Source organism: Mandrillus leucophaeus, unplaced genomic scaffold (genome assembly GCF_000951045.1).
Source record: "Mandrillus leucophaeus isolate KB7577 unplaced genomic scaffold, Mleu.le_1.0 Scaffold86, whole genome shotgun sequence".
NCBI classification, from domain to species: domain Eukaryota; kingdom Metazoa; phylum Chordata; class Mammalia; order Primates; family Cercopithecidae; genus Mandrillus; species Mandrillus leucophaeus.
Window position 1 is genome coordinate 1,464,426 of NW_012109363.1, and position 16,904 is coordinate 1,481,329.

The 16,904-nt window shown below is 50.5% G+C and overlaps 2 protein-coding genes across 3 annotated transcripts in view; both read left to right on the top strand.

Moving 5' to 3' along the window:
* The window catches only part of LOC105531015 (chromosome unknown open reading frame, human C8orf58), a 4,436-nt gene extending 3,243 nt beyond the window's left edge, over positions 1–1,193 (top strand). The window contains exon 5 of the mRNA XM_011968801.1: positions 245–1,193. Within this exon, the coding sequence (XP_011824191.1) occupies positions 245–268 (24 nt within the window). The 3' untranslated portion in view covers positions 269–1,193. The remainder of the gene's footprint in view (positions 1–244) is intronic.
* Positions 1,194–1,581: 388 nt separating this feature from the next.
* Positions 1,582–16,711, top strand: CCAR2 (cell cycle and apoptosis regulator 2). 2 transcript variants are annotated; one of them, XM_011968804.1, is made up of 21 exons: positions 1,582–2,464; positions 2,782–2,877; positions 3,133–3,224; positions 3,653–3,744; positions 3,956–4,070; positions 4,242–4,371; positions 4,868–4,964; positions 9,300–9,419; positions 10,364–10,586; positions 10,663–10,776; positions 11,112–11,275; positions 11,696–11,867; positions 11,953–12,183; positions 12,282–12,518; positions 13,644–13,788; positions 13,920–14,002; positions 14,585–14,731; positions 14,863–14,974; positions 15,071–15,259; positions 15,395–15,600; positions 15,879–16,711. In XM_011968804.1, the coding sequence occupies exons 2-21, from the start codon at positions 2,820–2,822 to the stop codon at positions 15,921–15,923; spliced, it is 2,772 nt and encodes a 923-aa protein (XP_011824194.1). In that variant the 5' UTR covers positions 1,582–2,464; positions 2,782–2,819; the 3' UTR covers positions 15,924–16,711. The 2 variants fall into 2 exon arrangements, with proteins under 2 accessions (XP_011824194.1, XP_011824193.1); XM_011968803.1 differs by having other exon boundaries at positions 1,678–1,888.
* The last annotated feature ends 193 nt before the right edge of the window (positions 16,712–16,904 follow it).

Here is a 16,904-nt window from a genome sequence, read left to right on the forward strand (position 1 = left end):
CACAGTGGGTGAAGGCCATCATGCCTCGGGGCTTGTACCGAATACACAGTGGGTGAAGGCCATCATGCCTTGGGGCTTGTACCGAATAGTTCTCCAGGGGTAAGAAGTACCAAGTCATTTAACAGCCCCAGGTCACACCCCCACCCTGCTACCTGCCAGTAGATGGATCATGTTCTCTCAACTCTAGGACCATTGTTAGTTTTATTTTCTCTTCCTAGCCTAATGTCTTCTTTTTATTCCACAGGATCGAGTCCAGGGACCTCCCTGAAAGGCCTCAGTGCCGCCCCCACCGGAAAACCTTTATGCCGTCATTAGTGGTTAAGAAACAACGAGCACAAAACCTTTCTGTAGGCTGAGACCTCTCGGTGCACCTGGTGACCCTGGGTGGAGGGGACTTGCTGTGAAGTCTTCCTCGCCCTTTGCCCTGTTGCTGCTTCTCCACATTGCCAGGAAAAGCTGCTGATGCCTGCCCTCCTCTCTTGAGTGGAGGGTGAATCTTTCTCCTCTAAGCAGTCTGGTCAGGAGCCCTGGTTTCTTGAGAGGCCCCCAAGATGCGGCAGCTCCAGGGCTGTTCCTCCTCACCAGAAATCCCTGGGCTTCCACAATGTGAACTCACTCATTATCAGGTGTCCATGGAGTGTTTTTGACACGGTGACCTGTCTGGGCCCAGCATGTTGCAGATGTGTATTTATGCACAATGGTATGCATATCTCTGTGTGACTGTCAGTGTTGCAAGCTGGCTGGATCCAACCATCTCTTCTGAAATAATGCATCCAAAGGGTTGATATTCTGGGGCAGGTCACTGCAGAAGGATGGAACTGACCTTTATTCCCCAGTGGGCAGTTACTGAGCTTTCTGCCTCAGAGCCGTGCTGGCAGCCCTGGGACAGAGAACGGTGTGGCTTTGACTGCCTCTGCATGGAGTCTTGCCCCAGACTCCTGAAGACTGCACCAGAAATGAGGAAGATCAGGGACAACCTGGGAACAGAAGAATAACTTTCAAAGCCAGTGCTCAGCTTCTCTCCCCCGTGCTAGCGTTTACAGGCCCTAACTCAAACCAGATGCCTGTACTTGTTTTTAGACCCTAAATCAACCTTTCTGAGCCACAGTTTCCAGCTGGGAATAATGATGCCTGCCCTACCTACCTCACAGACTTGTTATGAGGATAAAGTGAGATTAAACTGCCTCAAAGTGCTTTGTAAACGTTAAGTGAATAGGAACGGGGAAAGTAAGGCAGGAGGGATAAGGGGGGCATGGGATTGCTAATGGGGACTAAAATGGCCGATCTCTGGCAAGATTTTGAGCAGGCCACTTCATTGAGGCCTCTTTCATATTTGAGATTTCATATTTGAGAATTAGGGCACTGATTCCTGACTGGCTATAGGCATGGGGGTCACTGGCTTGAGTCAGACACAGGAATGTCTCTTAGAAATGGCCACTGATAGGCATCCTCCTCCTCCAGTCAGGAGGGGCTGGTTTCCTCATCTGTTGCAGTCTCGACTGCCAGAGGGAGGCGGGCGTGGTAAGCAGTCGGGGGTTCCTTGTGTTTGGGGTAGTCCGGCTCCCGCTGCCTTTGATTCCGGAACCAATGGATCCGAAGCCTTCTTTTCTAATGGGATTCTTTAGCGAGGACACTATCGAGGCGCGACTTCCTGACGCGCATCCGATCCGGGAAGGCGCACTTCCGCTCCCCAGTTGCCGCGGGATGGCAGGCCGGCGTGGGGGAAGGGAGAGATCGGCGGAGACGAGGGAGGGACCATATCCGGGAGAGTGGCAGCTTCCGACCAGTGGTCGCGCTTCCGGAGAGGCGCTTCCGGTGGCGGCGGCAGCAGCGGCTGTGGTGGTTCCGGGTGTCTTTGTCCCCCCGGTGTCGCTGCCCTGGCCCGCAGGTGGGTTAGGGGGCCCCTCGCCGCCCATCTGTCCCGTCGCCCCTCCGTCCCTCCGCTGACCGAGGGACTGCGAGGGCCGGGCGGCGAAGATGCGTGGGGCGCGGAAGGGGCCGAGCCCCTCTTTGGACTGCAAGTCCCGTCTCCCTGGCAACGGCCTCGGCCTTGGGGGCGGGCGGGAGGAGGAGAAACCGCGCGCCTCAGTCCTCCCTCGGTGGCCTCGCCGCGGCCCTGCCGGGAGACCTGGCGCTGGCGGCTGCTGAGGCCGGAGCGGAGGGCCCGGGAGCGTGGGAGCAGGAGGGTGGCGCGCAGCCGGTTTCGCGTTCGGTCGGCCAGGGAGCTGCCTTCCCACCAGCCGGTCGAGGAAACAACGGGTCGGGCTTCCGGGGAGAGGGCTCACACCATCTCCTCGCCGGCACCGGTCTCCTCCATTTTTCCGGGCCCTGCGTGGAGGGTTTTGGCGGATGTTTTTGAATGAAGGAATGTCATCGGGGCTCTCTCCAGCCCCTCACCCCGCCAACTACTCTGGGGGTGGCGTGGCATAGTGAGAGGAGCGCTAAGTTGTTGGGTGGCCTGGGTGTGAGTACCAGTTATGTCACTACCTGATTATGTGGCCCCGGGCAAGTCTCTTGATTCTCTCTGAGCACCAGTTTCCTTGTCTGTAAAACAGCATGACAATATGACCCACCACTAGGTTATTGTGAGGGCAAACTGAAACAATGTAATTTATTGTTCCATTTCTTACTTCTCTATATTCTCTCCATCCATTGCCTTCATTCATTCTCATTACCCACCTCCCTGTTTTCATTAATACCCTTACTTAAGATTCTCCACTTTTCCAGGTATAGATGGAAATTTCCCGTGTGAGCTGTTAACTTCTTTTTTTTGGATTGAAGGCTTTTCCCCACGACTCTGAAAGAGGACAGCGTTCCCAATGTCCCAGTTTAAGCGCCAGCGGATCAACCCACTTCCAGGGGGACGCAACTTCTCAGGTGATCACTTTTTTCCCTACCTGGCCTCATCCTGGGAAGTATGTGCTGTGGAGTTAGTTTGGGGTTTCCCTGGTGGAGAGCAATTTGCTGCTGATGTTCCTCTGGAAAACAGGAGATTCCCACCGTGGTTGCCAGTGAAGCCCTGTGGAGGAGCTGGCTGGAGCTGTAGCCTTTGGATTTACCACATCCTTTGGTTGACTCTAGTGCTTAAGGTGGTAGGGGTGGTTCCTGTAGATTGCTTCTCTTTCCCCATAGGCACAGCTTCAACATCTCTTCTGGGCCCTCCTCCTGGTTTGCTCACTCCTCCTGTGGCCACAGAACTGTCCCAGAATGCCAGGCACCTTCAGGTAGGTTGGGCATCCCTTGTAGTTTCTGCCCTTGGGACTGGATGCATGGAGGCCTGGTGCTCTTCATCTCTTACATAATAGTGTTTATCATTCCTGACCCCTCTCCTGGTAGTAGGCTAATACGGAGTTTCCCAGATAGCCTTCAGACTGGGGCATCTTCATTTCTCGCTCCAGGGAAATCTTTAGCATACGTCTTGGGATTAATGAACTGGAAGTCCTAGAAGAAGGTTGTGGGTCAAGAACCAGCTCAAACATGCCCCGACCCTTAATGATGGCGTATGCCCACCACACACCTGTACTTCACTCTGTGTGAACTCTTGATGCAGTACGCTGAGCAGGGGTGTGGGTTGAGATGAGACTTTCATGGCAGAGTGTGATTTTGTCCAGCTTCCTCTCTTTTATTTTTCAACTGCTCCCTTTTCTTACAGGGTGGGGAGAAACAGCGGGTCTTCACTGGTATTGTTACCAGCTTGCATGACTACTTTGGGGTTGTGGATGAAGAGGTCTTTTTTCAGCTAAGGTAGGCTTGAGGTTGGTCCCCTACTGGAAATGCTTATTGGATTCAGTTCTGTCACCGTGCTGGTATTGCCCACCCCGCTCCCCAAAGCCATTGCTTTGCTGTTTTTGTGCAAGGTGTGGGAAATCTTGATGGGAAAGGCCTCATGGGGCAGTCAGGGTGGCTTGGCCAGGGTCCCTCTCCTAACGGGGCCTCCTGGCTTGTGTGCTGGCAGTGTGGTGAAGGGCCGGCTGCCCCAGCTGGGTGAGAAGGTGCTGGTGAAGGCTGCATACAACCCAGGCCAGGCAGTGCCCTGGAATGCTGTCAAGGTGCAAACGCTCTCCAACCAGGTATTCATCTCTCCTTAGCATGTGCATTGGAAAGGGGAGGGATGGAAGCCCCTGTGCCCTGACAGCTGGGCAAAACCCTGACTTTTCTCAAGGGGGTGGGACTGCATCTTTCCAAGGTAGTGAGTGCCTCAACCATGGGGTCCCCTGAATTTCCTGGCTCCTGTTCTGCAGCCCCTACTGAAGTCCCCAGCACCTCCCCTTCTGCATGTAGCAGCCCTGGGCCAGAAGCAAGGGATCCTGGGAGCTCAGCCTCAGTTGATCTTCCAGCCTCACCGGATTCCCCCACTCTTTCCTCAGAAGCGTGAGTACGAGTGGCACTATTGTTGAGTGTGGCTTTATGGGGTAGTCTGGATCAATGGACTTTCAGGTTATTGCTGAAAGTCCATTAGCGTAGAGGTGGGTACTTCAGTGTACTGGAAGAAAGGTGGGTGATTTGGATAGGTGTTTAGGAATTTTTTTTTTTTTTTTCTTTTGATGGAGTCTCGCTCTGTTGCCCAGGCTGGAGTGCAATGACCCGATCTTGGCTCGTTGCAGCCTCCACCTCCTGGGTTCAAGCCATTCTCCTGCCTCAGCCTCCTGAGTAGCTGGGACTACAGACATTCACCACCTCGCCTGGCTAATTTTTTGTATTTCTAGTAGAGACGGGGTTTCACCGTGTTTGCCAGGCTAGTCTTGAACTCCTGACTTCAAGTGATACATCCGCATTATCCCCCCAAAGTGCTGGGATTACAGATGTGAGCTACTGCGCCTGGCTGGTTTTTAGGGTTTTTGAGTCACCAGTCATTTCCTTTCTGCAGCTCTGAGTCTCTTCCAGACATCCCACACACTTCACCTGAGCCACCTGAACAGATTTCCTGCCCGGGGCCCTCATGGACGGTTGGATCAGGGCCGAAGGTAAGAGGATGATGTTCCTTTTTTGGCCACTTGTTGACACTAATATTCTCTTTATTTTATTATTATTATTTTTTTGTGTTGGCCAGGAAGTGAAGCCAGGTCTACTGCTTGGAAGGTGGCTATGCTTACCACTGACATTCTCTGCCTGCAGCTAGATCCTAGTCCCTTTTCTCTGAAGTATGTGGACACACTGAAATGTATATAAAAATATTGGAATTTTATACAGTGGTTTAGCAAGTAGGGAGTTGATACAGTTCATCTTTGAAAATGTCATGTTGAGATATTTCTTAAATACTCTTTTGTTTCTAGTCCCTAAGTTGAGATGACAGGAATGGAAACTCAATAGTAACATGTCAAAAGTAACACTGCAGTATCTCTTTTAGTTGTTTAAAACGTTCCTTTATAGACACTGTTCTCATAAGTATGCTGTTAGAAGGTGTATATTGCACTCTGCCTTGGACATGCAGGTAGCTTTCTCAGCCATGTGTGGAGCAAGCATGGCTGATTTGGGCCTTTAGGGTATCCTGGTGATCCTGTCTCATCTGTAGCATTGGGGACCACCAGGAGCATGCTGTCCTGTCCTCTCTCCAGTTCACGTGTTCCTTCCTCAGTCTCACTCTCCCTGAGTGTTTTGCTTGTACCTTTAAAAGTTAAGCTCTAGCCTGATTTAAGACTTGTTCTAGTTCTGTCTTCATTTTAAATTTGTCATAGTGGAGAATTTTAGTATATGCAAGGTAAACAGAAAGGTATGAGGAACCTTATACCCATTACTTAGCTGCTTCAAGTATCAGCTACTATTCTTTTTCATCTCTACCTCCATCTACTCACTGCTCCTACTTGATTTTGCTAAGGTAAAAAAATTTAAGGTGGAACTTACGTAGATTGAAATGCACAAATCTTGACAATTTTGACAAATAGGAAATCTCATGTAACCCTTAACCCTATTTTTTTTTTTTTTTTTGAGACAAGGTCTTGCTCTGTCACGCAGAGTGGAGTGTGGTGGCGTGATCATGGCTCATTGCAGCCTTGATCTCTCTGGCACAAGCCATCTTCCTGCCTCGGCCTCTGGAGTAGCTGGGACTGCAGGTGTGCACCACCATGCTTGACTAATTTTTTAAAACGTTTTTTGTAAGGCTGGGTGCAGTGGCTCATGCCTATAAATCCCAGTGCTTTGGGAACCTATCTCTACAAAAAATAAGTAAATATTTATTTATTTTTGTGGGGGGCAGAGAAAGGGTTTTGCCATGTTGCCCAGGCTGGTTTCGAACTCCTGGGCTCAAGTGATCCTCCCACCTCAGCCTCCCAAAGCGCTGGGATTACAGGTGTGGGAATTCACCATTGTGAATTCTAACTAGGGGGAAGCTTTGGGATTGTTTGCCATGGGGTTTCCACTACTTGAAACCCTGTGTCCCATTCTCCATTGTAGACACCATATTCATAAGTATATAAGTATATCCAGTGGCTGGTATATGTTTTGCATTTACCTACTTCTCTTGTCCTGTGCATCTTCCTGGTCCTCAGTTTCCAAGGACCTTCTACCTCTCACATTGTGTGAGTTTATTAAAGGCTTCATTACAAAATCACAGCAGGTGCCTTCTGAGACAGCGTAGCCTGGGTGAAGCTCTGTGACTGCTGTGGACTTTCTGCTTTAGGGTTAATTTCAGGCTTTCTCTAGTCAGTTGCATTTGATTGTCCTGGATGTGCTGAGACCCATGCAAGGTCTGTTGTATTACTTTGGCCATTAGCTTCAGTATCACAGCTTCTACAGAAAGGATGTACAGGTTGAGTATCCTAAATCCTAAAACCCAAAATACTCTCAAATCCAGAACTTTTGAGTGCTGACATGGCGCTCAAAGAAAATGTTTATTGAGCATTTCAGATTTGGAGTTTTGGATTTGGGATGCTCAGCCAGTAGGTATAATGCAAATATTGCAAAATCTGAAAAACATTCCAAACCCAGGACGCTTCTGGTCCTAAGCATTTCAGGTAAGGGATACTCAACCTATATCACCATTGGGAAGGAAATATGATATTAACATCGGTCAGTAGAGAGAATGTGCAGAGTGGGGCCAAGGGTGGTACAAAGTAGGTCATTCTGGGGCAGTAACTTTTATTTATTTAGTTTTGCAACTTTTATGAAGGACTCAACCACATTAATGTTTTGCATGGAAGCCAAGCTTTATTTTGAATTCCTGGCTTTGGGATGCAGAGAACAATGTCTTTATTGAGCAGCTACTACTGAGCTGCGGTTTTTAGACGGGTGTACCCAGGTGGGCTCTGCTGCTGTGGTTCCTGAGAGGTCAGCCCCTGGTGCTGCCTTATGACCTCCTGACAGTGTACAGGAAGGGGAGGAAAGTGGCCACACAGTGTACACCGTTGAGTGGATCATAACAGTTTAGCTAGAGGCCAATGGCATTACTGTGAGCTGGAAGGTTGTCACAGCGGCTTTGGCATGGGTCTTCTATTAGACACACGGGCTACTGACATCCCATCGGGGCTTGAGAATAAGGCCACTTTAGGATGCAGATGCTCACGCACATGGAAGTGACCCAGGCCAACAGAAAAGAACAGGCCTCATGATAAATCTGTTCAGCTTAGTCACTGGGGTGTGATGAATAGGGAAATGACCCAGGCAGGTCTAAAAGGCAGAACAGAAACCTTCCGGTAAATACAATCAACTCAGTTACCGAGGCACAGATAAATGACAGTTGATTTTATTTCTTTCATGTGACGTGGGGGCTTTTCCCCTTATCAGTCTGGTACTTTATAATGAATGGTCTAAAGGTTTTTTCTTCTCAATTATTTTTATTTATTGTACCCATATCTATTGTACTTACAATGTAGTTATAGTGTAATACTGTAGTGACTTACAAAATGTGTAAAGCAGTACATGCTATTATATAAAATTAAAATAATAGAAATATGTAGGCCAGGTGCGGTGGCTCACAGCTGTAATCCTAGCACTTTGGGAGGCTGAGGCAGGCAGATCACTTGAGGTCAGGAGTTCAAAACCAGCCTGGCCAAGATAGTGAAACCCCATTTCTACTAAAAAAAAATTAGCCGGGCATGGTGGTGGGTACCTGTATTCCCAGCTACTCGGGAGGCTGAGGCAGGAGAATTGCTTGAACCCGGGAGGCGGAAGTTGTAGTGAGCTGACATCACGCCACTGCACTCCTGCCTGGGCAACGGAGCGAGACTGTCTCAAAAAAAAAAAAAAGGAAAATCTCTTGCCACTCTTTTCTCCTGTGTTCTAGTTTAAATCTATACATGTGCATGCTTTTTGCAATTTTAATCTTAGAGTTCAAATTATTTTTGTGTATTTATAAACAGTTTTCCATATTGCAGCATAATCCTGAGTGTTTTAATGGCTGCGTGATTGTTTTTATTTACTATAAAAATCTGGGTATTTGGTTTTTTACTCTGTTTATGCTGCTTCCTATTTTTTCACTATGTGTAGCCTTTCTTCTTCTTTTGAATTAACTTTCTTGGGACAAATTTTCAAGAGTGGAACTATTGGAGCAAATGGTTTGTTTTTATGACTTTAATGTGTATTATTAAGGATTTGTAGCTGTCACTTTTTTTTTTTTTTTGGAGACAGAGTCTCGCTCTGTCGCCCAGGCTGAAGTGCAATGGCGTGATCTCGGCTCACTGCCACCTCCACCTCCCGGGTTCAGGTGATTCTCCTCTCTCAGCCTTCTGAGTAGCTAGGATTACAGACATGTGCAACCACACTTGGCTACTTTTTTGTATTTTTAGTAGAGACAGGGTTTCACCATGTTGGCCAGGCTGGTCTCGAACTCCTGACCTCAAGTGATCCGCCCACCTCGGCCTCCCTAAGTGCTGGGATTACAGGCACCTTGTATCTGTCTCTTCTAATAAACTTTATAGAACGCATAGCATGGATTCATATATGCGTCCCTTGTTTTTAAAAGAGAAATGAGTTTTTTGCTCATTTCAAAAAAACATGTTAACTATAATTTATGAAGTGCAGAAAAATGGAAAATTATTTGTAAGCTTACTGGAGGCTTCCACCATTAATATTTTATTTCCTTTCAGTCTTCTAAAGTTGTTTTTGCAGTAGCTCAGGCCTACTGTGTATACAATGTTGCAGAGTGTGCTTTTTGCTTAACAGGAATGTTTTTCTATGTTGTTAAAAGAGTGTAAATATCCATTTTAATATCTTTGTAACATTCTGTCATATGGCTGTTAGCATGGCTTCTTTTTCCATGTATTGAATGTGAGGGATTGCGCTTGTTTCCAATTCTTTTGGTTCAGTGTGTATTGAATACATATAACAATGTGATTTCTTACTGTTGGTGATGGGTCAACCTCTAGCGATGACTATGACTCCAAGAAACGCAAACAGCGGGCTGCTGGAGAGCCCTGGGGTGCTAAGAAGCCAAGGCATGACCTGCCTCCTTACCGGGTCCACCTCACTCCCTACACTGTGGACAGGTAAGCGGCGAGGCTGAGGTGGGCTGAGACTTGCTGCTGGTAATAGTTTCTCATGTAAATGAGATGGGGTCTATGCAAGTGCACATGTGTGTTCTCACAGCCTTTTCTTACAAAACAAAAAGCACATGGAAACCTGTTGTACATACTGTTTGGTGGTTTGCCCTTTCACTGAATGTACTTTAGATTTTATTTCATATAAACATTTATTAGATCCAGTTTTTTTTTTTTTTGGCAACTACACAATATTCATTGAATGGATGAACATGATTTATTTAACCAGTTCTCCATTAGCACTGTATCCTAAATTTTCTTGGAATGAACATCCTTCTACCTACACCTGTGTATTTGTTGAGATCAATTCCTAGAAATGGAGCAGCTGGCTCAAAGGCTTTGCTTTAAGCTTCCATAACTATTGCTAGTTCTCCCGAAGAGGCTGTGCCCATTCTGCTGCCACCAGTGGGGTGTGGAATCCTTATTTCCCCATGCCTTTCCCAACACTGTTAGCTGACTTTTTCATCTTTGTCTAGTTGGTGACACATGATAATGTGATTTGCATTTCTTTAATTATAAGTGAGATTGAGCATATTTTCATGGGCTTTTAATTCTTATGTATTTCTCTTAAGAACCTATTGATGTCAATTTTCTGTTTTAGGCTTTTGAACTTTTTGTTACTGATTTGTAAGTTCTTTTATATTAAGGCAATGATCCATTTCTTTGTCCTGTATTATAAGTGTTTTCTTTTTTCCCTTTCCTAGTTTGACTTTTGCCATCTAGAGGTTGTTAGTTAAGTGGTCAGATCTGATCTAGCTTCCTTGAGAGGTGCCTTACTTCAAAAGTTCTTTCTGAGACTAAAAAAAATTTGCCCATTTTTTAAACTCTTTGATGGTTTCATTTGTAATTTTTAGTGTTTGCTCAGTCTGGATTCCCTTGTTGTCTTCTTGTAGCCCCGTCTGTGACTTCCTAGAACTCCAGCGTCGTTACCGCAGCCTCCTGGTCCCCTCAGATTTTCTGTCCGTGCATCTGAGTTGGCTGTCAGCCTTCCCTCTGAGCCAACCCTTTTCCCTCCATCACCCGAGCCGGATCCAGGTCTCTTCTGAAAAGGAGGCAGCTCCAGATGCTGGTGCTGAGCCCATCCCTGCAGACAGTGACCCCGCTTATAGTTCCAAGGTAAGCTGACAGGTGTCTGTCACTTAACCTGATTTCTGGAGGCTGAAGGCAGCTCTGAGTGTCTCCTCCTGCACAGGTACTACTGCTCTCTTCCCCGGGGTTGGAGGAATTGTATCGTTGTTGCATGCTCTTTGTGGATGACATGGCTGAGCCAAGGGAGACGCCAGAGCATCCTCTGAAGCAGATTAAGGTAAGAGCTAGAGGGCAGGAGGAGATGCATTCACTGGTAATGTCCAGAACCTGTCATGTTTCGAGTGCTCGGCTCCTGTTCCTGAATGCACAGAAACGAGGCATCTCGGAGCCGAATGCCCCTCATTTTACCCAGGAGGAAGGTACAGCTCAGAGCTGTTCTGACTAGTCAGAGAGAGCTAGGTGGCTGGCTCATGTTAGCAGATAGAGACCTCACTGTGTGATGGACTTCCCCACTTCCTGCTCCCTTCATCCTGATGTGCGGCAGCCTTGCCCTGCAGTGGGAGACCCAGGTAACGGAGTTTTTTGTTTCGTATCCCTGATGTCTTTTTGCAGTTTTTGCTGGGCAGAAAAGAAGAAGAGGCAGTGCTGGTTGGGGGTGAATGGTCTCCTTCCCTGGATGGCCTCGACCCCCAGGCTGACCCACAGGTGCTGGTGCGCACCGCCATCCGCTGTGCGCAGGCCCAGACCGGCATTGACTTGAGTGGCTGCACCAAGTGGTGAGTGGGCTTCCTGAGCCTCGGCTGTACCAACCCAGCAGGTTGGGGAGGTTTTGTTGGGGAGGCCCAGTCCCTGCCCCTTTCTGCTGGTTAGCTCTCTTCTGCCCCCTAGTCCTGCTCCTGCCCCCTCTGCTGCCTCAGGCTAGGGTGGGGTGTATGCCAAAAGCCGGCTGAGCCGCAGGCTGCACTTGAGACTCCCTCGAGTTGTCCTCACACCTTGTAGGGTGCTTGTATGGTTGCGGCGTCCCCATGACCATTTCTTGAGGACTTGGTCTGTAGCTTTGCTGTTGTGTTTTCAAAGCTTGGCTTGCAGTATGTGCTTATTGAGTGCTGACTGGAAACTGAAGCCCTTGCCTGTGAATGTGGTGTCTGCGTGGAGTTGTCAGTAACGAAGTTAGTACTTCCTTTTGCTATGTGTAGGTGGCGCTTTGCCGAGTTTCAGTACCTGCAGCCGGGACCCCCCCGGCGGCTCCAGACAGTGGTGGTGTACCTGCCGGACGTCTGGACCATCATGCCTACTTTGGAGGAGTGGGAGGCCCTGTGCCAGCAGAAAGCTGCAGAGGCAGCTCCTTCGACCCAGGAGGTACCAGGGGTAAGGCTGTGCCTTAGCCAGCAGCGGGAGATATAGGTGGCCTGATCCTGGGACCCAGAGGGTCTCATCTTGGCTATTGTCACAGGAAATGGAGCCTACTGAACAGGCACCAGACGCCTTGGAGCAAGCAGCAGACACTTCTAGACGGAACGCAGAAACTTCAGAGGCCAGCACACAGCAGGAAACGGACACTGATCTCCCAGAGGCCCCTCCACCCCCGCTAGAACCTGCTGTCATCGCACGCCCTGGCTGTGTGAACCTGTCCCTCCATGGGATTGTGGAGGATCGGAGGCCAAAAGAAAGGATCTCTTTTGAGGCAGGTGTCAGAGTCTTGGGGAGGCTATGGGCTGGGATCTGTGGGCCTTGAGCAGTCTTTCTTCCTGATGCTCATGGACCCTGCCACATCCCCGTCAGGTGATGGTGCTGGCTGAGCTGTTTCTGGAGATGCTCCAGAGGGATTTTGGCTATAGGGTTTATAAGATGCTGCTGAGCCTTCCTGAAAAGGTCGTGTCCCCACCTGAACCTGAGAAGGAGGAAGCGGCCAAGGAGGAAGCCACCAAGGAGGAAGAAGCCATCAAAGAGGAGGTGGTCAAGGAGCCCAAGGATGAGGCACAGAATGAGGGCCCGGCTGCCGAGTCAGAGCCCCCACTGGTGAGTACCCTGCCACCTCAGGCTGTCGTAGTGCTTACCGTGACCACGCATCTTCACCCTGGGCTCTGAGTGCTTCCTGCGCCCTAGCTCATTCCCCACTCCCTTGCTCAGCACGCACTGAGGCCACACAGCTAGTAAGTGGCACACCTAGTGGAAGGGAAGGTGGCGCAGAGGAGTGCAGGGAGCATGACTGAGGAGCCTGACAGCATAGAAACCCCAGTCACTGAGAATGCTTAGCAGAGTGGGCTGCTTTGATTGTCTGATGGTTAACTAGAAAATATTGTAGGTGGGGTGTAAGCCCAGCACTTTGGGAGGCCAAGGCGGGCAGATCACGAGGTCAGGAGTTTGAGACCAGCCTGGCTAACATGGTAAAACCCTGCTCTACTAAAAATACAGAAATTAGCTGGGCGTGGTGGTGCATGTCTGTATTCTTAGCTACTCAGGAGGCTGAGGCAGGAGAATCCTTGAACCAAGGGAGGTGGAGGTTGCAGTGAGCCGAGGTCGTGCCGCTGCACTCCGCCCTGGGTGAGAGAGCACGACTCTCTTGAAAAAAAGTAAACAATAAAATTTGTAAACCTTTTCTAAAATACTAGTCTTTTTTTTTCTTTGAGATGGAGTCTTGCTCTGTCGCCCAGGCTGGAGTGCAGTGGCGCAACCTCGGCTCACTGCAACCTCTGCCTCCCAGGTTCAAGCGGTTCTCCTGCCTCAGCCTCTCGAGTAGCTGAGATCATAGGCACCCACCACCATGCCTGGCTAAGTTTTGTACTTTTGTAGAGATGGGGTTTCACCATGTTGGCCTGGCTGGTCTTGAACTCCTGACCTCAGGAGTGCTGGGATTACAGGCGTGAGCCACCGTGTCCAGCTGTTTTTTGTTTAAATACTATCAAATAAATGTAATTTCTTCTGGGACTAAGATCAACTCCTGAGGAAAAAAGCCCAGGTGTCTGGTGATGCCCTGGCATGCTCTGAGTTCCACTTGATGAAATTAAATACATGAAATGAGATGGTGTCTAGAGCCCTCCATACAGTGCCCGGGGCATACTTATTACTCAGGTGTCAGCCATGATTACTATTGGTAATTACGGTAACTGCCTTCCTTCTAATCACCTTCGTCTGCCTCCCTAGAAGGAGGATGGGCTTTTGCCCAAACCACCCTCTTCTGGGGGAGAGGAAGAAGAAAAACCCCGGGGCGAGGCTTCCGAGGACCTGTGTGAGATGGCCCTGGACCCAGAACTGTTGCTTCTGAGGGATGATGGAGAGGAGGAGTTTGGTATGTTGAGTGGTGAGAGGGGAGCTCGCAGGCTCGGGATGTGGCTTTCCACCTGTGGCCAAGCTGGTTTTAATTTTTGGACTGTGGAGTTGGGTGGGCCCTGCTCTCCATTTATCTTGGGCTTTCTGTAGCAGGAGCAAAGCTGGAGGATTCGGAGGTCCGGTCCGTTGCCTCAAACCAGTCAGAGATGGAGTTCTCTTCACTTCAGGACATGGTGAGGCCTCTTCTCCACCTCTCTGGGCCTTAGTGGTGGTGAGGCTTGGCAAGGCCTTCGGCACACTCCTGGGAGAAGGATGCTTACCAGTGATTTCCTTTCTTGATGGACCCAACACACAGTGTGGTCCTTGGCTCATGGAAGGGCACGTTCATAGGCTCCAGGAGAACATTTCAGTATCTGTCGGGGTGAATGGGAGAGAGGTATTTGATCCTCTCCTGAGAGAGGAGCACAGGAGCTTTTGTGAAAGTGCCCCAGAGAGGAAGGCTGGCTTGGGTGTGATGAACATCAGCCAGGCTGCTTGATGTTTTGTGTTTTAGAGATGGGGTCTCGCTATGTTGCCCAGGCTGGAGCACAGTGGTTGACAGGCATGAGCATAGTGCACTGCAGCTTCGAACTCCTGGGTTCAAGTGATTCTCCTGTCTTAGCCTCCCCAGTAGCAGAGACTTAGGCATGCATTACTGCCTGTGGCCTGAGCTGCATGTGGCCCGAGCCACTGGATTCTGAACAGGCTGAATCCTGGGCGATAGAGCCACTGAGGGAACTATTTGAAAATCCTGCTCATCTTTGTTTTCTTTGCAGCCCAAGGAGCTGGATCCCTCTGCTGTGCTCCCCTTGGACTGTCTGCTTGCTTTTGTGTTCTTTGATGCCAACTGGTGTGGCTACTTGCACCGGCGAGACTTGGAGAGGATCCTCCTTACCCTTGGGATCCGGCTCAGTGCAGAGCAGGTACCTTCTTTCTTCTGCCTCAGCACATGGGCACAGGCCTGCACTTGCTCCTGCTCCAGGTTCCTGCCCACGGCCAGGGTCGGGGACTGGGCCTTCTGGTCAGCAGGTGTCTGGGGGTATGTTTTCTGCAGGCCAAGCAGCTGGTCAGCAGGGTGGTGACCCAGAACATCTGCCAGTACCGGAGCCTTCAGTACAGCCGCCAGGAGGGCCTGGACGGTGGCCTTCCCGAGGAGGTGCTCTTTGGTATGTCCTGAGCCCTGCAGCCTTCCTGGGCACGGGTTGGGCAGGCTGCCCTCTCCGGAGACCCCATCCTGCAATCTTTTTCATGGTTCCCTCTAGGAAACCTGGACCTGCTGCCCCCTTCTGGGAAGAGCACGAAGCCAGGTGCCGCCCCTACGGAACACAAAGCCTTGGTGTCCCACAATGGCAGCCTGATCAACGTGGGGAGCCTGCTGCAGCGCGCGGAGCAGCAGGACAGTGGCCGGCTCTACCTAGAGAACAAGATCCACACACTGGAGCTGAAGCTGGGTGAGGGCCTGGGGCTGCATCCACCACGGGGGCACGTGCAGACCAGTAGGGAACCGTTGCTTAGGCTCAGGCCCTGCCCTGTGCTCTGGGCCTTGATGGAGCAGCCGTCCCTCTGTTTCCTCCTCCACCTTGCAGAGGAGAGCCATAACCGTTTCTCAGCCACTGAAGTAACGAATAAGACGCTGGCGGCAGAGATGCAGGAGCTGCGAGCCCGGCTGGCGGAGGCTGAGGAGACCGCTCGGATGGCGGAGCGACAGAAGAGCCAGCTCCAGCGGCTGCTGCAGGAGCTCCGCAGGCGCCTGACCCCCCTGCAGCTGGAGATCCAGCGGGTGGTGGAAAAGGTAAGGTGGGGGTGGACCAGGAGGCAGCACAGCTCCTTTCCCTGAGCTCCAGAAACCCCTGGAAGGGTGCTTGCCCCTATGTCCGGAGTGACCAGAGGGCCAGCAGGCACCAGCTTCTTCCTTCCGTCGCTTGCCAGGCTCTGTGCCCCTGGTTGCAGGTTCTCTGGGAATTGAGCAGTCAGCAGCGTGCAGCAAGCGGGAGCTTCCCAGCAGGAGACAGTCCGCAGTCCTCAGATCGCCTTGCCAGGCCTGATTCTGGGTACATCTGTTTCAAACAGGCTGACAGCTGGGTGGAGAAAGAGGAGCCGGCACCTAACAACTGACGGCCTCACACGGAACTGCCATCCTGTGAGGGCAGCGGTGGCGCTCGGCAAAGTTGGAGCCCTTGCGGTACCAGAAAGCAGCGGGAGCGAGACCTGGGAGCCAGGGCGGGGGTGGCTGACCCCATGCTCAGCCTCTAGGGGACGGCAGGCCATCAGGCTGGGGGCTGTGCTATGTGGGATGGATGTGTGAGGAACCCCGGTTCCAGTTAACAACTAAATACAACATCTTTTGCACCCCTAGAATGTCATATTGCCCTCAACCTTGGTATTTCTCCTGGGGCCCTTTTAGTCTTGTGCTGACTTTCTCCTGTCCTTTTCCAGTTTAGAATAAGACAGGGGAGAAAAAGGCTTTTCAAGTGTGTGACAAGGTCTGATGTCAGTGAACTGAACTGAAGAGACAGACGTGGAGCCTGGCTGGGGCTAAGCAACCCCTCCTCCGGATGGCACAGGCTCTGCTAGGTTCCAGATGCAGGCTCCTGGGGGAAGGGTCTCCCTTGGCCATCACGGGAATGGAGTCCATGCTAGAAAGTGCTCAGTGTTGGGCTGGGTTTGCCAATAGAACACTGTGTTCAGTCACCCCAGATTTGCCAGAAGAAACCAGCACCTCTTTCCCGTGGCTCCTGTGTTCAGAATGTGGTATTGGCTCTGGCCCAGCCTTCTCCCCTGTTACCCATAATTCTTGCCTCTTTCCATAATCCGTGGTTTCAGTTTGACTTTGTATATAAAGTTGGGTTTTTTTTTTTTTTTTTTTTGGCTTGTTTTTTAAATAAACCAAAGTCAAAAACAAACCGAGCGTGTCCTCCACAGCTCTTCCTACTCCTCTCCTAGGCTTGCCTGCGTGCCCTTCGGCCCAGCATCTCTGCTGGACCACGGTGCAGTTCACTCCAAAAGGTGGGGCAGGGCCGGGGAGGTGCACACAGACCCCTGCGTGCTGGGCTGCCTGCTGGAGGGTACTGCTGCTCAGTGGAGGGCAGCAGGCCC